The following is an 18,547-nucleotide window of genomic DNA, read 5'->3' on the forward strand; positions in this document are numbered from 1 at the left end:
GTACACGAATCCAGACTTTGCAATATTTTAAAATATCATTCAGGTTTTTTTTTTTTTAGCCAAACAAAGTTCCCAAAGAGATTATGATATGCATGGAATCGAAATTTGAACCATTTTTTTGAAGATACGGATCGGGTTACTCTATTATATAGCTGCAAGCAAAAATTGAGCTCTTGTGTGAAAAGACTTGTTAAAGATTCTTTAAGATTTCCGGACTAAACTTAACATTTACGAGGCTTTATATATGCGAATAATCTTATAAAAATCCGACTTCTATATCGAATTAAGCTATAGCAAGGGTGCTTATATAGAAAATGTTTAAACAAAGGGAATTCGAACGCAGTTCTCCACATGAATTCAACTGGATTTTTCTCTACTCAAACTACTCGAAACTATCAGAGTTATAGCTATATATACCTAATACAGATAGATGAATACTTAAAACATTTTGTGGTTTACAAAAATGTTTATTAATTGTTTTATTTATATTACGACTATCGTTTGTCATTGTGCTTAATCGGGGGCGCTTTAAACTTAAAAGATTATATATTTGTGGGAGGATTTGTTGCATATGTATAAAATTGAATAACATCGCCCCTAAATAGATCGACTGACAGAAAGGCGAAAAAAAAAAGAAACTACCTACACATATATTCATATACATACGTGTGTGATTATCATAGATATCGTTATAGATATAGATACATAATAGCGTGAGGTGTCCGGCTCTGATTTACCGTAGACCGCCCGCCGCCGTCACAAAGACAATTAAGTATTCTATATATATATATATATATATATAGGGACTGTCGCTGGATTTTGATGGATAAGTCAATGCGAATCCTCCAATTAAAAGGAAGGTCGGCCGCCGCCTTAGTCGTCGCTCTCCTCAAATGTGGGGCTGCTGGGCGAGTAGGCGGGACTCGTGGGGCTGTAGTGCGAGGGCGCCGTCGGTGAGTACATGGGCGATGTGGGCGAATAGTTGCGCGCTGTGGGCGTGTACGTTGGCGATGTGGGTGAATATTTGGTGCTGCTCGGCGAGTAAATAGACATGTTGGGCGAGTAGCGTGGACTCGTCGCCGAATATGTTGATCCTGTCGGACTGTACTGGTTCGAGGGCGAGTGCTGCGGCGAACTGGGCGAGTACAGCGGCGATGTTGGTGAATATTTGGGTGAGGTCGGCGAGTACTGCGGCGAACCAGGCGTATATTGTGGCGAGCCCGGCGAACCATCATACGACGGCGACGGCGGCGAATATGTCGGCGATGTTGGTGAATATTTGACGCCCGTCTGTGAGTATGCCGGCGATGCTGGCGAATAATGCGGCGAGGCCGAATAGTTGGGCGACGTCGGTGAATACGAAGGCGTAGCGGGCGTATAATTCGGCGAAGTCGGTGAGTACGAAGGCGAGGTGGGTGAATAGCAGGGCGACGTTGGCGAGTACGATGGACTCGACGGCGAATATGACGGCGACATCGGTGAGTAAGACGGCGAATTAGACGAATAGTTTGAGGAGCTCGGTGAATACGCATTGCCCGGCGAATACATATTGCTGCCGCTGCCAGCAAACGATGGACTCGACTGGAAATTCGACGTGGGCGAATACACAGGCGATGTGGGCGAATAGCCCGACGACGACGGCGAATAGCCAGTCGACTGCGGATTGAAATTGGGCGTCGCTGACGCATACCGTAGACTGGTGGCCGTATAAAGCGGCGATGTCGGCGAATAGTTCGGGCTCGACGGTGAATAATTGGGTGATGCACCGCCCGGTGAAGATGCCGTATAATTGGGCGATGTGGGTGAATACGATGGCGAGACGCTTGGCGAGGTCGAAAAATGTGGCGACATCGAGGGACCCGGTGAGCTGGGCGAGGATCCAGGATGCGCTGGCGACCAGCTGGGAGACATGCCCGATGCATCCGATGCGGCCGACGGCGAGAAACTGGGTCCGCCTGGTGTCATGCCGCTCACTAAACAAAAAGAGAAAAAGAACGTAAACGTAAGCAAAAGAGATGGCAATAGAGAGGGAGTGAGAGAGGTAGCTTACCATGACCGGAGGGTGAGAAGTAGCGCGGCGTATGGCAGTTCACCCAAGGCGTCATCGGCGGCGTCATGCTGGGCGTGGAGCCGCCGCCCATAAAGATGGCAGCGCCGCCCAGCATGCTGCTGCCCAAGGAGTTGGGTATCTCGATGCCGAAACGGCATTTCTCGGCGTCCAGCAGCAGATCAAAGCAGCCGGTGCCCATTTTGGGCAGCTGTCCCATGATAATGTTCTCGGAGACGCCGCGCATGGGATCCGTTTCCGCATGGGCGGCGGCATCCATCAGCACATCGACCGTCTCCTCAAAAGAGCAGCGCATAAGGGCGCCCGTATCCTGTCGATTGATGCCGTGACGCGTAATGGCCATCAAATGGCCCTTGGCCGTCATCACGTCGCACAGCAGCGCCAGATGGCGATAGTTCACGTAGAGGCCATAGAACTGCAGCACGGCATTCATTTCCTTTTCAACGGATTTACGCACAGCTTCGATGCCGAGCACCTGGAAAATCTCGCAAATGTCATTGGACGAGGTGCGTATGGGGTCGACATCGCGCTCGGAGAGCACCTTCATCATGGAGGTGCCGTCCGTTTCGAGCAACCACTCGCCAATGGCCTTGAATTCGCCCGTCTCCGTGATGACAATGCGCTTCTTGCTGTCCGTTTGGGGCAGATGCATGTACACCTTGCCAATGGCCTCGATGCCCTGCAGTGTCATGTCCGACAACATGTTCGCCTCGATGCAGCGCAGGAACATGTCATCCTCCATTTTGTCGACGGCTTCGTCCTCGTCCTGGAACTTGTTCTCCTCGTTGTTCATGATGCGTATGCGCAGCACCAATTTGTCCGCATTGTCATCATTGAAGATGCAATTGAGATCCTCGCCAAAGCCGACATTTATCTTCTCGGCGATCTGTTCCATGGTCAGCTTTTTGTCCGTCATGCGCTTGCGATCGAGCTCGATGCGCAGCAGCCAGGGTGAAATGCGCGTCGGATCAAAGTCGGGCATTTCATAGTAGACATTAACAAATTCCTGATCTTCGGCAATGACCGTACGCTGCGGATCCGGATCATAGTAGATGGCTGTATTGGCCGTCACCTTGCGTAGCGTCGTATGCTCCAGACGGCACAGCACGTTCTTGGCCTTCTCCGCATCGCGTGCCGCGCCGCCCGTCAGGAAAACGGTTAGCGAAGGCGCCTTTGGCTTCTTCGATATATTGATGATCTCCTTGAGCCTGGGCACGCCCAGTGTTACGTTTTTGGACGAGACACCGGCAAAATGGAAAGTGTTCAGTGTCATCTGGGTGGCCGGTTCGCCCAAACTCTGGGCGGCCAGTGCGCCAACCATTTCACCAGGATTGGCCTGTGCCTGCTGGAAACGCGTCTCGATCTCACCGATCAACCACTCGAACGCCTCCGTCGACAACCGAAATTCCTCCGAAACATATTTGGTACACAGCGTGGAGCGTATGAGGCACTGGAACAGCAGAGTTGCATTCTCATTGGCCTGCTTTGAGATGCGGTCGTTGCCGGTGACGATCACGCAGCGCTCGAGCAGACCCTTGACGCCGCGTATGACACGCATGGGCGATAGATCTGTGGGCAGGCGTTTGTTGATGTGAAAGATCTTCTGGACGTTCCAGATCATGCGCTGCAAATTACAGGGCAGCACCACCTTTGAGTCGCCATTGGGAAAGATTGTGCGCAAATTGTCGCGATCGCTGACCAGTCGATCCCACTCGGACTCCAGCTCTTGTATGGCATCGCTGCTGTCTGTCATCTCCTTAATCACATCGTCCGTAAAGACGCGCCGCATATAGCGCTCGTTGGACCAATCGAATTTGAAACGTTTCTCGAACACCTTGTTCGACAGCTTGACCGTGGGCATGTGCTGGAACTCGACCAGCTCGCCGCAGAGGCCGTCCTCGCCGTAACGCAACTGAATCAGCTGACCGACAGAGTTGCGCACGGTGCCATCGTAGTTGACCATCACGGACTCCATAGCCTTGATCAAACGACGCTGAATGTAGCCGGTTTCGGCTGTCTTGACGGCCGTATCGATGAGACCCTCGCGACCGCCCATGGCATGGAAATAGAACTCGGAGGGCGTCAGGCCAGCCAGATAGGAGTTTTCCACAAAGCCCCTGGACTCGGGACCATAATCGTCCTTGATGAAATGCGGCAGAGTGCGCTTCCGGAAGCCGTACGGTATACGCTTGCCCTCCACGTTCTGCTGGCCCACACAAGCAATAACCTGATCGGGTGGGGATTAGGGGATTAGCTCAAGCACTTGGAGTTCAGCTAAGGAACACTCACCTGTGAGATGTTAATGTTGGAGCCCTTCGAGCCGGACACGACCATAGCCTTTAGATTGTTGTATTCGGTGAGGGATTTCTTGGCGGAGCCGCCAGTTTTGTCACGAGCATCGTTTAGGATGCGATTCACCTTGTTCTCGAAAGTCTGACGCAGCGTGTTGCCCGGCGTCGGTTCGAGTTCCATGTTGTGCGCCTTCTGGATAACATTGATGACATCGTCCTTGGCCTTCTTGATGGCCATCTGGATTTCGTTGTATGTCTGCGGATCGGCAATAGTGTCGCCAATGCCAATGCTGTGGCCCTCGAGCAGCAGCCAGTTGTTAATGACCGTCTGGATGTTGCCGTAAAACCGGCCAGCGATGTCGTGGCCCAGCTCCAGGAAACAAATATGCAGCAGAGAGCCGGCAGATGTGCCCAGCGTCTTCTTACAGAGTATGCCCATGATCAGTTCACCGTGCTCCACCATAACCTTGGTGTCACCGGGCGATATCCACTTGTAGGGCCCGTCATCCTCCTCATCGGGATGCGTTTCATGAGCGCGTATCATGTTCACGTTGCCGGGTATAATCAGCGAGAATATCTGTTTGCCCGTCCAAAGCGGGCGCGGCTTCAGGATGCACGGCTGCGGCATTTTGCCATCCCAGGTGGGCAGAAACATGAGCAGATTCATAACCTGTTCGCGCGTTATGAACACATCACGCTTGGTCATCTTACGAACGGCCGTCAGGGTGTCCTGGACAATGCCCATGACGGGCTTATTGGCCTGCGGCGTTATGATCTGACGCGGTGTGATGTGTATGTTCTCCACCTCGGCGCGTGTCTCCATGGACTGTGGCACATGGAGATTCATCTCGTCGCCATCGAAATCGGCATTGTATGGCGATGTGCAGGACAGATTCATGCGGAACGTGGACCAGGGCAGCACTTTCACCCTGTGCCCCATCATACTCATCTTGTGGAGCGTCGGCTGTCGATTGAAGATCACCAGATCGTCGTCGCGCAAATGCCGCTCCACTTTGTAGCCGCACTGCAGATGCAGATCCGATGATTTGGGATGAAAACGCAGATCAATGCGCTCGCCATTGTCGCGAACAATGTATTTGGCGCCCGGATACTGGGAGTTGCCACGTCGCACCAGCTCCTGCATGCGATCAATATTGAAGGGCGTTACCAGCTCCGGAAAGGTGAGGTTCTGTGCTATGGAGCGCGGCACGCCCACCTGATCGATACGCAAATTGGGATCGGGTGTGATGACCGTACGGGCCGAAAAGTCCACACGTTTGCCCATAAGATTACCTCGAATACGTCCCTCCTTGCCCTTAAGACGCGCCTTGATTGCCTTCAGCGGCTTGCCGGATTTCTGCATGGCACGCGGCATGCCGGGCATATCATTGTCGACGAGTGTGGCCACGTGGAACTGCAGCATCTTGATGTTCTCCTGGATAACGTGCGCGGCGGCGCCGCTGGCCTCGTTCTTGCGCAGCTCGTTGTTCGCCTTAATAATGTCCGCCAGCTTGTGGGTCAAATCGTCCTGATTCTTTGCCGCGCCAAACATGACGACGGCCGGACGCACGGCCAGCGGCGGCACGGGCAGCACTGTGACAATCATCCAATCGGGTCGGGCATATTTGGGATCCATGCCCAGTATGAAACACTCTTCATCGGTGATGTGCTTAAGTATCTCCCAGACGCGCTCCGCGGACACGATGATCTTTTTCTCCTGCGAATCCTCGTTCACGTGTTTCCACTCGGCGGTCAGATCGAGGCCGGTACGACGTATCGAGGGCTGGTAATGGCCGCAGCCGCCGTGGCCGGGTTTCTTGTTGGGATCGACCTGCTGATTGTCCTTGGTCAGATCCATGTCCTCGCCGCCCTCGCAGATCGTTTTGCCCTTGCACAGATCGTAGACGTAGGCCAGACGCTTGCGAGGCTGGCCCTTGGACTTGACAACGATCTCCTTGATCTTGGGATTGTGCGGCGACACCAGCATCTTGGAGCAATAGAAGCACACGCAACGCAATATCTTGATCGTCTTCGTGATGAAGCCAATGTGAAACACCGGCTTGACCAGATCAATGTGCCCAAAATGTCCGGGACACTCGGTCATGTTGCCGGCGCATGTCTGACAGCGCGATGTGCGATCTATGACGCCTTGTCTCGGATCCATCAAGCCGCCCAGCTTCGGACGACCGCCCTCCAGCGTCTCCGCAAATTGTACGCCGCCCTCCGTCACAGACATCCGGCGCTGAAACAGCAGAAAGTTAATATCAAAATTTGATTGATGATGACTGACTGATTGATAATCAACACGATCTAAGGGAGGCAGACAGCCACATCAACTAGATTGTTGATGATGATGAAAAATACAAGAGGTTAGCTGAATTAAATGTTAGTTTTACCATTTTACTGATTGATCGACTATCAACACGATCAACTCGATTGCGGAAGCTGATCAAGAATACATGAGCCTAAAGCCAAAACAGTTGAAGCCCGGCAATGGGCAAAAAAAAAAAACGAATCCTCAAGAGACTGAATTTGAGGTTAGGTTTTTATGCGAACGGTACTTTAAAGTGGGGCACTGGCTCGAACCCTGAACAGAACCGGCGACGAATTCGGGTAAGCCCGTGAATGTCATGCAAAAAATGTCCAAAGATATCAATTAAGTTGTAAGTTAATCCTAGAACTTGTGCGTTCTTTTAAGGATCTTTGCAGGTTTCTTTATGCCTAACGACAGGTTATTTTAAGTTTTTCGAACGACCAAAGAAACATAACGTGCAAACGTGTCGTTGATTGGCGCCATCTGATCTAATGCCCGGGGAAATGGACGCCTACTGCTTGTAGGAAGCTGGCGTGCTGCATACTATATGGGATTATTGTATACTATAAGACTATACTAAACGATAAGAATGCGCTGTTAGGTGTGGGACATAGTTTTCGAAAACAACTCGAATGCTCAATTCCCATATCGGATCTGGGTCTGGAATATATGCATATATACAATGTGGAAGGCGGCGGCGATGTTGGGTTGTGATTTCGTCACTACGTGTAATTCCCCTGCCCACTACAAGGATTTGGCAAAAGTTGGGGAATTCGGGCTAAGTGGCCGTCGATAAATCTAGTGAATCATTTCGTGCATCTTGTTTACTTGAATGCGACAATTGATTTTCAATATGGCGTCGATTTCACATTTCGCATTTCACATTTCACCTTTGGGTTGGTGGGTACTTACGATTTCGTCAGGTGACAAAATGCCAAACTGTACACGCTTCACCTGGCGCAGCGGCGCCTTCGAGTCCGTTGTGGTGCTCATTGCGATGCGAAAAGTTTAAGATATATCCACGGGGTAGCTGATGAAAATTTTGCACGCGTGACAAAGCCACAGAGCAGCGCAATGGGCACACGCTTAAAAGTTGCAGGAAAAAACAATAAGTTGTTGGCGTCTGTTGCGTTGTTTTAGTGCATTTTTTATTACAATTGTTTGTGTTGTGTTGTGAATACACTTTAATATGGACTTTAGCTGCTAAATCCGCGTTTTTTCAATTGCAGACGCGAGGCAACGCAGTCCGTAAAGCGCACTAAAAAATTTAGTGGGTGTCCGATATGAGCGCAATGCAACTCTGCGTTTACCTTTCTCTTTGTTCGATAGCGTTATCGAAGGCAACACTTTTCGCGGCAATTTTTGTTGTGCAAAGCAACAGTTTGTTATTTGTTGTTTGGTTTTGATTTGAGCTTGCTGTGCAACAATGTCTTTTTTTTATCACAATTCTAACCATTTTTCTCCTTCCATTCTAAAATTGCCGCTACAGAAAAGTTAACATCGTTGTATCGTTGCGATGCTCGCGTCAGTGCCGATATCTAACGATGTTTTTTGGTTGCGATATTCAGCAATGATTTTAAGGAATCGATAATAAATTTAAATGAACAACAATATTGCAGCCTACGTTACAAGCGTTTTCTTTCGCGGATGCATTCATAGGTATTACTATCGTAACTATCCAATATCGGCGATACATAAAAAAATAATACATAATAATACATATTTAAAGCATGGATTTTTGTCTAAATTCCATTCTACTATTTTTCATTACTATCGCTTATCACGTATTGTATATCGTTTAAATACCTATCGACTTATCGTTGTGGCAACGACTTTCACGACCTGCGATTACGACAATAAAAAAAAATATCAAAATAAGCAAAGATTTTTCACGATGAACGAAGCCGGCCCCACCGTAGATGCAGTGGAAGCGGAAAAGCGGCGCAAATTTCGCATCCAAGGTACCTAAATACATAAATCAAACAGCAAAATATGTCAACCGAATAGAAACTCATTTCATATCGAATTTAAGCGGCTGCATTTATGGGTCTCGTCGGCGGCATCTCTGCACTATTTGGATTCTCGCGCACACTAGCCACGGCCAAGAAGTCGGACAGCAAGGTGCTGCAGCAGCAGGGCACACGCCAGGGCATTATACTCATGGACGAGGGCGCAACGTTGGCCATGCGCGCCCTCGGTTGGGGCACACTCTACGCTGTGCTAGGCACTGGCGCATTTTGCTATGGATTCTGGAAACTGAGCGGCGCCAAGGATGTACGTACCACATACTACATGCACACGTTTGTCAAAGATTTTATTAATATATTCATTCAATTTATTGTAGTTTGAAGAGTTTCGCATGAAAATGGGCAACGCACTGCCGCGCATTAGCAGGGAGGAGCCACCGAACAGCCGCACCGATTTCGAGAGCCTCACAGATCTAATGAAGTACTTGGCCGCCTGGAACAAGGAGTAAACTGCCACCACCCACACACACACTCCCTCACACACACACAAACACAAACAGCTGTTGGCTAGCCTATAGAGCTCATAAAATTTTTGTTTATGTTCCATTTGTACCTGTTTATAACTAATGCTATTATGAGCTATATAAAAAGAAGCAACTAAAAATTCGTTTCATTCGTTGTGCATTCTATTTGTCTGGGATTCGGCTATGGTAATGCGTTGTATTTGGCATGTCAGGGACTGACAACATTCCTTTAGGTTTTCCTGTATCTCTTGGATTTCCTCAAACTCTAGCATGAACGTCATGGCATCGTTCATGAACGTGCTAAAGCCGCGTATGAAACCTTGCAGATTGGGGCCTTGATTGAGGTAGGCCAGTTGCTCCTCGCTGGGCCTGTAGCTAACGCCTCCCGCAGGTCCAACTGAGCCCGGCCTGTGCATGTATTTGGTGGCAAAGGAATCCCAGTTTTGCTTCTCCTGCACAACGCTCTCCATATACGCCTCAATGGCAGCACCGGTTGTTTCACAAATAGATCCCGCTGCAAGGGTTGAATGTAGGTTTGGTAAGTAAGTTTGATATATATATATTTGTTTATTTTTGGGCGGGACTTTGGCTCACCTTCCGCCAGGTCGAGTGTGGTATTGAAAATGCTTCTCTTCTCATCGTACACTGGTTTCGATGTTATCGTCTTGTGCAGCTTGTCTACAACATCTTCTACGTCAATATCGGAGATGTCATCCACATCGCTCAGGCGCGCAGTAGGCGAATTAAAGCATTTCTCCCCTTCACATGAAATATTTGCTTCGGCTTCCATTTTCAAAATATGACGCCGAAATTAACGCAATAGAGAAGGTAACGCAAATAAGAGCCATGTCAATCGGCATTGAGCCTGTGACGTGTAAATTGCGCTGTCGATATTAGAGTTGGGCGCATGTCGTGCTTTCATCGTGGCACGAACCTGCACGATTCAACAAGACGCGTACGTGTGCATATGCCGTTTTAACAAAATAAAATCATCCAATCACTACTAGAGTTAGGAAACAATACAATTTTTTTGATTTTATAATATTTGGCCATGTTGTGCGACATTCATTAGGTTTTGTAATCAGACCTGGTCATTTGAATCGGCAATAATCGGCAAGATAATAATCAATTGAGGGCTTCAAGTTTTGTCAAGATTGGTCAAATTTTCACTGAGCTTATTGAATGTAACTCGAGTGTTGATAGAAAATTGTCTAATACCCATCTCTAGTCGAAATAGCGGCCGTGCCGGGTTCACGTTTTGCGTGAGTTATACGATGCGTTAGCGCCTTTGATGCCAGCACTTTCCAACACTACATAGCGGGCTTTTGATTTTCAATTTGAAAGCTACGAAAGCAAATTAATTAAAATCAAGTAGTCATCGTTTTAATTGTATAGTTTGTTGTATTTGGAGCAGAGGTGTGTAGCTCACTTGAAACAGTGCTTTCACAAAAACAGAGGCGTGCTCCGAAATATCGAAATTATAGAAATAGGAAATTTTGTTCACAAATTTCGTGTGCCGTGGTTCAGTGACTTCTCCGGGCGTAAAACGTTAGAAACCAAGAAACCAAAAGAAAAAAAAAAAAAAAAGAAAACCACAATTACTTTCGACATGATTTACGAGCTTATCATAATGCTGATCGGCTGGCTATATCCGGCCTTCGCGACATACAATAGCCTGAACGGTAACCTACGCTCACAGGTATCCTGGATGAAATACTGGATTGTGTTTGGTGTCTTCAATGCCTTTCACTTTTTCACCGGCTGCCTGGAGCCGTGGGTGCCCTTTCTGAGTGGCTTCAAGCTGTTCATTTTGTGCTGGCTGTTGCCCAGCTTGGGCAGCGGCAGCCAGTTCATCCATGACGACATACTCGATCCGCTGCTGAAGAGCAACAAGGAGGCAATCAATCGTACCGTCGACAGCGTCTCCAGCGTGAGCAGCGCCCTGCTGCGCGAGCTGGTTAAGATGATCTATCACCTGCTCGTCGATGTCGTCGAGCAGTGCTGGCTGATGACCCGCAATGCGAATGATATTCATGTGACGCCACGCCTCCAGGCGGCCATTAACGAGGTAATTGCCGAACTCCGCGCGGCCAGACAGGCAGCCATATTCATGCCCCATTCACAGCAAGCAGCCATTCAACTGGAGGATGTTAAGACCGTCGAGCCACAGCCACCGTCGCCGTCGTCGCCGCCACCGCCGTTGCCGCTGCCGAAGTTAGACGTCAGCCAGCCCTCAAATGGAGCCTTCCGGGCAGCCGCCCTGAGCAGCAGCATGATAGATGACCAACTGGCGTTGCGCATACTTCTCGCCGAGGCGGTCAGTGCGGAGCGCATGCAGCTGTGCCAACAGCTGTCCAGTTCGGAGCATCTGGCGCCGATCCACAGCCATGTGAGAGTGGTACCCCCGATCACAACGAAGCCCACGCCCAAGCCACAGCGTCCGCCCAAGCCAAAGCGCGGCAAGCGCAAACATCTGGAGGCAACCGCAGCACGATTCCAGCTGGAGATGGATCTGGATGCTGATCGCGCCTATCGCGAATATTGCGACGCCGATGACGAAGAGAAGCACTAATCCCATCCCAATGCCCCCGCCCCCAAAAAACCACCTGGCACCCAGCTACATTTCAGAGTAAGAAGAGAAGAAGGAGAAAGAAGGAGAAAGTCCGAGACAGAATACTCGGCTTAGCCCAGTTTTTGTGTTTTTATCAGTTTCTTATGTGCTAAACGCATACTTCAATAAATTAAGCTGTTGCCATCTAAAAAGTAAGCCTAGGTTTAAGGTTGCGCCTCCTAAGCCTAGGCCTCTGCTAGGCAGCCGCCTTGCGTTCCCGTTCCCTGTCGCGCTCGCGTTCACGCTCCCTCTCACGCTCGCGTTCCCGTTTGACTGTCGGTAATCGGGTCCAGATATAGCCGCCGGTGCGGTGCGTCGTGTACTCATCGACATCGGGCAGCGGGAAGGGCGTCGTCCGATCGTAGTAGTAATTGCTGGGCGCGTGCATCACAAACTCCAGATAGCACAGTTTGCGGGAGAGCTCCTCGTCGGGACCTGAAACCAAAAAAAAAAAGCAATAAGATCCAATGTGCAATATTTCGGAATTTTGATGGCTTACCAATCAGATACGTGGCTGGATCAAAGCCCTCCTGGGGATCGGGACTGTCCTGCGTGGGTATTAGCCAGGTGAGAAACGCCGATTTCTCGCAATAGGCATCCACCAGTAGCCCCCGGATCTGGGCATAGAATATGTTCTGTTCGCTATCCACGATGCTCACAATATCGCCGATCTGCATGTAGCTGCCCTTGTAGAACACACTCTTCACGAACTGCGTGCAGGCCTGCACCCGTGGCGTCTTCTGGGCGGGACGCTTGAAAAGGGTGCGCCGATTTCGTGCACCGGACGCGGCGCCAGCGCCGCCAGCTCCGGTTTTGCCATGTGCCTTGGCACCGCCGGCCGCATGTGACGGACCGCCAGGCGATTGCCCAGCGGCAGCACCGCCGACGACTTGGCCATTGTGGCCATTGATTGCACCACTTCCGCTTGTATTGCCACGTCCCGTTAGCTTCGATTTGAAGCGTGTGCTGCGCGTGCTTTTACGGAGGCGTTTGATTATGGTTGGCGATCGGGCGCCATTTAGGCTGCTGCGCGTCACTTTGCCAGCACGCTGCGGCGTCTGGGACGTAGCCGCTTCCGCCGGGCTGGCCTCCGCCATCTTGGATGCGCTGACATCTTCAGCGGCAGCAACGCCATCGGCTTGAAGGCTGGCCTCGGCCTTAACTGTAGCGGGACTGTTTGCTTTCGCCTTGGCCTCATCCACGTTGGCCTCATTGGAGATTTGAGTGGCGTGTGGCGGCCCCTCCTTAGCTGGCGGCTGCTCTTCTGTTTTCCGATTGGCCTTCCCAATACCTTTGCCATTGGCATTCGTTTGCATATTTATCGTTGGCCTGTTGTCGTCCAGCTCATCCAGTTCGTCCAGTGTCTCTGTGGTGGTTAAATCGGCATCAATTTCCATTTTCACAGGCTCCTCAGTTTTCGCCAATCGCTGCTCGGCTGCTGCTGCGTCCAGGTTAACGCAATCGGTACAGTGGGCAGCTTCGGCTGCATTTGTTGGGGTTGTTGTCTCTTTCTGGCATTTGCTGCATCTGGTGGGCGGTTCGAATCCGGATGCTGTGGACATAATTGGGCTTAATTTTTGGTGAACCAACACATGCACACGGTTTTCGGCTTAATTGAATTTTTGTTTATTTAAATAATTAATTTGGTGGCTGTTCTGCAAATGACACTGTTATGCTCAGCTTGTCTGCTACTGCTCAATTGAGCTGTTAACACAACAGTACTTTAGCTTGTTATAACAGTGCCATTTTGAGTTGGCGTAGATTTATGTCTGGTAGGTTCAGATTTACAGGGCACGTTAACGCAAATTTGAGCCGCTTGTTGGCGCTACGTGCGCAGCATCGATAACTAACGCATATTGCGCTGCACTTAACTGTTTGTTATCGAACAAGCCTAGACGAGAGCAAACGCGAGCAACGCTCGGCGCTTATTGTAAATTCTGTTTTATTACTGGCAGGTCGTGTGCGCAGAATCGGTCGGTCTAATTTGAACACTTTTTTTTTTTTTAAGTGCGCGCGTGCCACGATTTACTATTGCATACACACACATAGTCACAAAATAAACACAAATTGTAGTATTTTATATATTTTTTGCAAGTGCGCGCTTTGATATTTTATATTTGATTTATTTATCTATCTGTGCATACGCACGCACACACACATATGCACATAGAGAGCTTTTGGAGAAGAGGCCAATGCAGCAGCAGCAGCAGCAACGACAACAACAACAACAACAAAACGCATGAAATGTAGTAGAATTCTTCTAATGTGTGTGACGAAGTGACGTAGAAAGCAGCAGCAGAAAAGTAGAAGCAGAAGAGAACGCGGTACGCTTGAAAAAAACAGAGCTCAAAACGCAAACACGCACGCACACTCATACACAAATACACAAATACAAATACGAATACAAAGAAAGCATATAAAGTACAAACGTGGACAATAACAGTGGCAGCAACAGCGGCAGCAGCAGAGGCAGCGGGGAGCGCAACAGTTAACTGAAACGAGGGAGCAGCAAACAACAACAACAAAGCAAGTGAGTGATGAATGAGCATGCAACAAGTATGAATGTTTGTATACACACAGCTACATATAAGCTATCGATTACCGATAACTGCGATCACTGCCAAATGTCATTGCCATCCAAATCCGAGCCAATAAGAAGTCGCAACGGTAAATTTGATTACATTGATATGTGTTGGAAATGACTTTATTGCATTACTGCGCCGGCAAAGGTACTGTAGTGATAGAGAGAGAGAGAGAAGGTGCGGGTGAGTGAGGGAGAAGGAGAGAGATGCCATTAGCTGCACATTCAGTTAGTTATTCGACGTTGTTTTTAGTTTCGCATCGAAATGTGCTCATTATTTATATTAATAGAATATCTATTCAATAAATCAATGCAATGAGCTCATCAAAAGCCATTCAAAGTACCTTGAAAGAGGCAAACATTCAGCTAAAGCAGCATTCGTAATGCAGTTGGCGTCCGAAATGTATAATTCTTTTAAAAAAAACTATATATTTTAATTTTTTATCCACGCCAATTTCGTCGTATTGCTTCAAAGTTTTTTATTCAAAATTATTTATATTCTGGAGCAATGAAAGAACTTCGAAATATTTAGTAATGATAATAATATGGCAAAATATATGCATTTCCGTAACATATCTCTACGGAATGTAAATTAGGAGAATGGCTTATTTCTGTAACATGATAAAAATGAAATGCTGCCGCAGACTCGAATTTCAGAAAGCTCTCAGTATCGAGCTAACAATGTGCCATAAACTTTAAAATCTTGGATTAAATTGTTCAAAACACATCAAATACGATGTAAAGATTACAGTTTGCCCCAGTCGACACCTGTTGCATACGTTTTATTTAGATTCGATTACCTGTTTTTCGTTGTTCTTCTTCATGTTCTATTTGATGTCTCGATTCATCGGTTTCGGATTGGGCAGCCGATCGATTTCAGTTCATTGTCAGTCAGTAACGGTACTCTTCCCAGTTGCATAAGTTTGTTTGTGGACGTCTAACGGTTGCTGCTACTGCCACAATGGGGCAACCTAGCAAGGGAGGCGGGGTAGGCGGGGTAATTGTGGCACACAGGCTGCAACGACTTTGGCTTAGCTTTAGGGAGCGAGCGTAGCGTCCACGCAATTCGCCGCTTCGCTCTTCAATTCGATTCGGTTGTTGGGCGAATGAGAAGCGGAGAGAAGGGGGCAATGCATTTTGGCAAATCATGTCGAGAACGCTTGCTTGCAACGGTATACAACGCCGAACAGTTAAGCGTGCAGAAATATGGAGAAAAAGCAAAGCGTAAAAGGCAATCAAAAGCAAAAATAAAAACTTAAAAATGTATATATATATATGTATGTGTATAAAAAATTGGTAGAAGTAACACAAAAAAAAAAACTGGTTCCGGCTGCCAAAGAATTCCGCATTGGCCACTCGACTATGGAATTGCTTCGACGAACTCTCAACTAAAATTGTCTCGCTCTCGCTCACTCTCTATCTTTCATTATTTATCTGTGTGTGTACGAGTGTGTGTGTGTGTGTGTCTGTGTGTGTGTGCCACTTCCGTATCCAATGTACACAACCCGCCCCAGCTATGTTAACAACAGCAGTTGCCGCAGTTGCCTCTTGCGACTCTCTCAACATTCTTGGTTCACGTTCGTTGCCTAAGTCTTTTGTTTTTTTTTTTTGTTATTTTTATTTGCCTCGTTTCTTTGCTGTTTTTATCGCTGTTCGCCTCTTGCAAGCGACCGATCAGACTAGCAGCAGGGCTCAGGCAACAACAACAACAACAACAACACAACGAATGCATAACAAAGAGAGGCACTCAGAGTGCCACACACACACGCACACACACACACACAGGTTAGTCTAGCTGTTGTGCATGTTAATGCGACAAAGATGTTAATTGGCTTTTACTTTACTCAAACAAAATACTTAGTCAGAGCGAACGTACAACAACAACTGCAACAAAGACACACACACAGAGTGAAATTTAATTTAGTTGTCGCGACGTCTCATCTGCATCTCGTTTCACTCGGCAGCTATTTTAGTGGGTTTATCAAATTGATCCGATTTATCGAATGGAGTTGCAGCCATCATATTAAAAGCATATAGATAACTCAAGCAGCTTTTCTATCGATCTATTGGCCCTTAAAGGAAAAACCATATATTTGCTTAACGTATCTTATACATTTATGGATTAGATAGCATACATTTGCTTATGTACAGATATAGCTGCGACCCCTTATCGATATCAAACATAAATTTGATCGATAACTAAACGATTTTGCGTCCAATCAGTAGCTGCCCAATAAGATGCCGATCGATATCGATATGACAGACGAAATTATAATTTTCTAAACATATCAACAAATGTATCGACATAACTTCGATAAAAAAGTATTCGATCATTTATCGACTGTCAAAATGGTTTGCAATAGATCGTGCACACCGTTGCGCGTCCCAGTTAATATCAGCATAGCAGCTGCTTGTGGGGGCGACCCAATGTGCCGCCCTTTTATTCAATTGCCGCCTGTCTGCCCGCCTCCAAGTTGTGGGTGCAGCGGCAACTGGCAACAACTAGTTGAATGCTGGGCAAAACAAATCAAGCGGCGCACCTCAGACAACAGGCAGCAACAAATAGCAGCACGAATGCTTTTTAGAATAATTTAATGACAGCAGCAGCGACAACAACAACAACAACAACAACAATGACAACAATAAAAACAAACAACAGCCACAGCAGATGTCGTCTCGCACTTTCAATTGTCTTTTGCATGCAATGAAAATAAAAAACAAAAGCAAACTTCTTCTTTTTTTTTTTTGTTTGTTGAAAATTTCCCTTTTTGTTTTTAGTACGTGTGTTTGTGTGTGTGTGATCGATGAGCAGCAGCAACCACAACAACAACAACATCAGCCGCAACAGTGGCTCAGTCTTTTGGCGCTTTGGCTGCCAACGAAGACAGCACCGCGCGTTCGACGCTGTCTCTTCTCAAAAGGTTTATTGGCCTTTTGGCTCACTGCGCTGCCCGTGTCTGTTTGTGTGTGAGTGTGTCGCCGTTTTAGCCAAGTTTACTTGCTGGCTGAGCATTTGGCTTGGCCCTAGTGTTAGTGAAATCGTTCGACTTCGTCTTCGACTTTGGCTTCTTGCTAAATATTTCTTCTTTCTACATGAAATTTTCTATTTGTGCGAGTACAACAAAACGTGAGGCCGCCACAAAGTTTGTGATAGCAGGCATTAAGTGCGGCAAAGGGTGGTGGAGTGGTCTAGGGGGGGGGGGGGGCTTGGGGAGTGGGCAAGGGCGCGGAGGCAAACATAAAGCGGCTTACAAATAATATGTGACTAGTCACTGCTGCTTTCAAGCTGTCTGTTTGGCCAATAACTCAAACTGTCAGTCAGTTCGCCACGAACAAGCAGCTGAACAACAAGGAGAAAAAGAAGAAGCAGAAGAAGAAGGAGTAGTTGAAGAGGTAGAAGAAGAAGAGCGCCAGGCCATGCCAAACTGGGAGCGCAAATAACACCTCAACCATAGAAAACTGGCCGCCAACTCCAGTAAATCCAGATAAACCGTTGCAAACGAATTCTAACAGATCTTCGGAAAGAAACGAGTTATTCAAAATTGCACATTGAAATATTATTAATATCCAAAAGAAATTACCCGGCTTTGCCGGGCTCAAATGAATTATGTTGCAAGTACATGATTTACCCATATTGTTTGCGCCCCTCGCCCAAACTTCAGATTTAAACCAAGCCAGTTGTGCCCGTTTATTCACATCGCTCCTCAAAAACAATATAATAGGGGCAAGTAAAATAGGGAACCGCGACTTCTCCACTGTCAAACCGATGTTCAAGCAACCGTCTTTCCACACTTGGGATTGTCTTCATAGTTCTTTTGCCTAGAGCTCAGTCAGTTAGTCAATCGGTCAATTAGCCAGTGCCTACTCTTATCTATACAGATTTATTCGATTTTAGGGCTTGGCTTGTGTGGAATTTTAATATCTCAATTAGAAAACGAATTTCAATCAAATGAAAACAAATGAAATCGCAACCGTTGCGCTTCAGCTCTTGCATGGAGAGAAATGCAATGGAGCAGCGTGTTAAATGTTAAACATCAGTTGCTAAACAAAAACAGGCGAAAAAAAAACCCGCAAGTTGAAAGTAAAATGAACAATAAATTAAATAAATTGCAGTTCGACAAACTGCGTCAATTAAAGCGACTGTCGAAATCGATATCGAAGTGTGTGCGCGTGTGTGCGTGTGTGCGTGTG

At 47.6% G+C, this 18,547-nt stretch overlaps 6 protein-coding genes across 7 annotated transcripts in view; 3 read left to right on the top strand and 3 right to left on the bottom strand.

Annotated features, from left to right (window-relative positions):
- Window positions 1-435: 435 nt before the first annotated feature.
- Window positions 436-7,947, bottom strand: Polr2A (RNA polymerase II subunit RpII215). The gene is made up of 4 exons (XM_002058154.4): window positions 7,586-7,947; window positions 4,358-6,601; window positions 2,051-4,295; window positions 436-1,973 (listed from the first exon to the last, which is right to left on the bottom strand). Exons 1-4 carry the CDS (start codon window positions 7,664-7,666, stop codon window positions 874-876), a joined length of 5,670 nt encoding a protein of 1,889 aa, XP_002058190.1. The 5' UTR covers window positions 7,667-7,947; the 3' UTR covers window positions 436-873.
- Window positions 7,948-8,477: 530 nt separating this feature from the next.
- On the top strand, window positions 8,478-9,313 carry LOC6634741 (transmembrane protein 242). The gene is made up of 3 exons (XM_002058153.4): window positions 8,478-8,634; window positions 8,706-8,947; window positions 9,018-9,313. Exons 1-3 carry the CDS (start codon window positions 8,568-8,570, stop codon window positions 9,147-9,149), a joined length of 441 nt encoding a protein of 146 aa, XP_002058189.1. The 5' UTR covers window positions 8,478-8,567; the 3' UTR covers window positions 9,150-9,313.
- Kmn1 (kinetochore Mis12-Ndc80 network component 1) lies at window positions 9,202-9,987 on the bottom strand. Its single transcript, XM_002058152.4, has 2 exons — window positions 9,759-9,987; window positions 9,202-9,678 (listed from the first exon to the last, which is right to left on the bottom strand). Exons 1-2 carry the CDS (start codon window positions 9,952-9,954, stop codon window positions 9,311-9,313), a joined length of 564 nt encoding a protein of 187 aa, XP_002058188.1. The 5' UTR covers window positions 9,955-9,987; the 3' UTR covers window positions 9,202-9,310.
- Window positions 9,988-10,571: 584 nt separating this feature from the next.
- Reepl1 (Receptor accessory protein like 1) lies at window positions 10,572-11,931 on the top strand. Its single transcript, XM_002058151.4, has 2 exons — window positions 10,572-11,232; window positions 11,290-11,931. The coding sequence occupies exons 1-2, from the start codon at window positions 10,774-10,776 to the stop codon at window positions 11,734-11,736; spliced, it is 906 nt and encodes a 301-aa protein (XP_002058187.2). The 5' UTR covers window positions 10,572-10,773; the 3' UTR covers window positions 11,737-11,931.
- On the bottom strand, window positions 11,812-13,477 carry LOC6634738 (uncharacterized). The gene is made up of 2 exons (XM_002058150.4): window positions 12,275-13,477; window positions 11,812-12,210 (listed from the first exon to the last, which is right to left on the bottom strand). Exons 1-2 carry the CDS (start codon window positions 13,335-13,337, stop codon window positions 11,972-11,974), a joined length of 1,302 nt encoding a protein of 433 aa, XP_002058186.1. The 5' UTR covers window positions 13,338-13,477; the 3' UTR covers window positions 11,812-11,971.
- Window positions 13,478-13,695: 218 nt separating this feature from the next.
- The window catches only part of Myo10A (Myosin 10A), a 32,477-nt gene continuing 27,625 nt past the window's right edge, over window positions 13,696-18,547 (top strand). Inside the window, exon 1 of one of the 2 annotated variants that reach the window (XM_070210002.1) lies at window positions 13,696-14,305. The gene's annotated coding sequence lies outside the window, so the exon portion shown is untranslated. The remainder of the gene's footprint in view (window positions 14,306-18,547) is intronic. The other variant, XM_002058149.4, reaches the window with a different exon arrangement.

The sequence above is a fragment of the Drosophila virilis genome, chromosome X (genome assembly GCF_030788295.1).
Source record: "Drosophila virilis strain 15010-1051.87 chromosome X, Dvir_AGI_RSII-ME, whole genome shotgun sequence".
Taxonomy (NCBI): domain Eukaryota; kingdom Metazoa; phylum Arthropoda; class Insecta; order Diptera; family Drosophilidae; genus Drosophila; species Drosophila virilis.

Coding starts and splice junctions, on each gene's coding strand:
- Reepl1 (XM_002058151.4), top strand. CDS start 10,774: ATGATTTACGAGCTTATCATAATGCTGATCGGCTGGCTATATCCGGCC. Junction 11,233..11,289: donor TCCAGGCGGCCATTAACGAG/GTAATTGCCGAA, acceptor CCCCATTCACAG/CAAGCAGCCATTCAACTGGA.
- LOC6634738 (XM_002058150.4), bottom strand. CDS start 13,337: ATGTCCACAGCATCCGGATTCGAACCGCCCACCAGATGCAGCAAATGC. Junction 12,211..12,274: donor TCCAGCCACGTATCTGATTG/GTAAGCCATCAA, acceptor TTTTGGTTTCAG/GTCCCGACGAGGAGCTCTCC.
- Kmn1 (XM_002058152.4), bottom strand. CDS start 9,954: ATGGAAGCCGAAGCAAATATTTCATGTGAAGGGGAGAAATGCTTTAAT. Junction 9,679..9,758: donor CACACTCGACCTGGCGGAAG/GTGAGCCAAAGT, acceptor CAACCCTTGCAG/CGGGATCTATTTGTGAAACA.
- Polr2A (XM_002058154.4), bottom strand. CDS start 7,666: ATGAGCACCACAACGGACTCGAAGGCGCCGCTGCGCCAGGTGAAGCGT. Junction 6,602..7,585: donor TTTTGTCACCTGACGAAATC/GTAAGTACCCAC, acceptor CTGCTGTTTCAG/CGCCGGATGTCTGTGACGGA. Junction 4,296..4,357: donor CCAACATTAACATCTCACAG/GTGAGTGTTCCT, acceptor CCACCCGATCAG/GTTATTGCTTGTGTGGGCCA.
- LOC6634741 (XM_002058153.4), top strand. CDS start 8,568: ATGAACGAAGCCGGCCCCACCGTAGATGCAGTGGAAGCGGAAAAGCGG. Junction 8,635..8,705: donor GCGCAAATTTCGCATCCAAG/GTACCTAAATAC, acceptor ATCGAATTTAAG/CGGCTGCATTTATGGGTCTC. Junction 8,948..9,017: donor AACTGAGCGGCGCCAAGGAT/GTACGTACCACA, acceptor AATTTATTGTAG/TTTGAAGAGTTTCGCATGAA.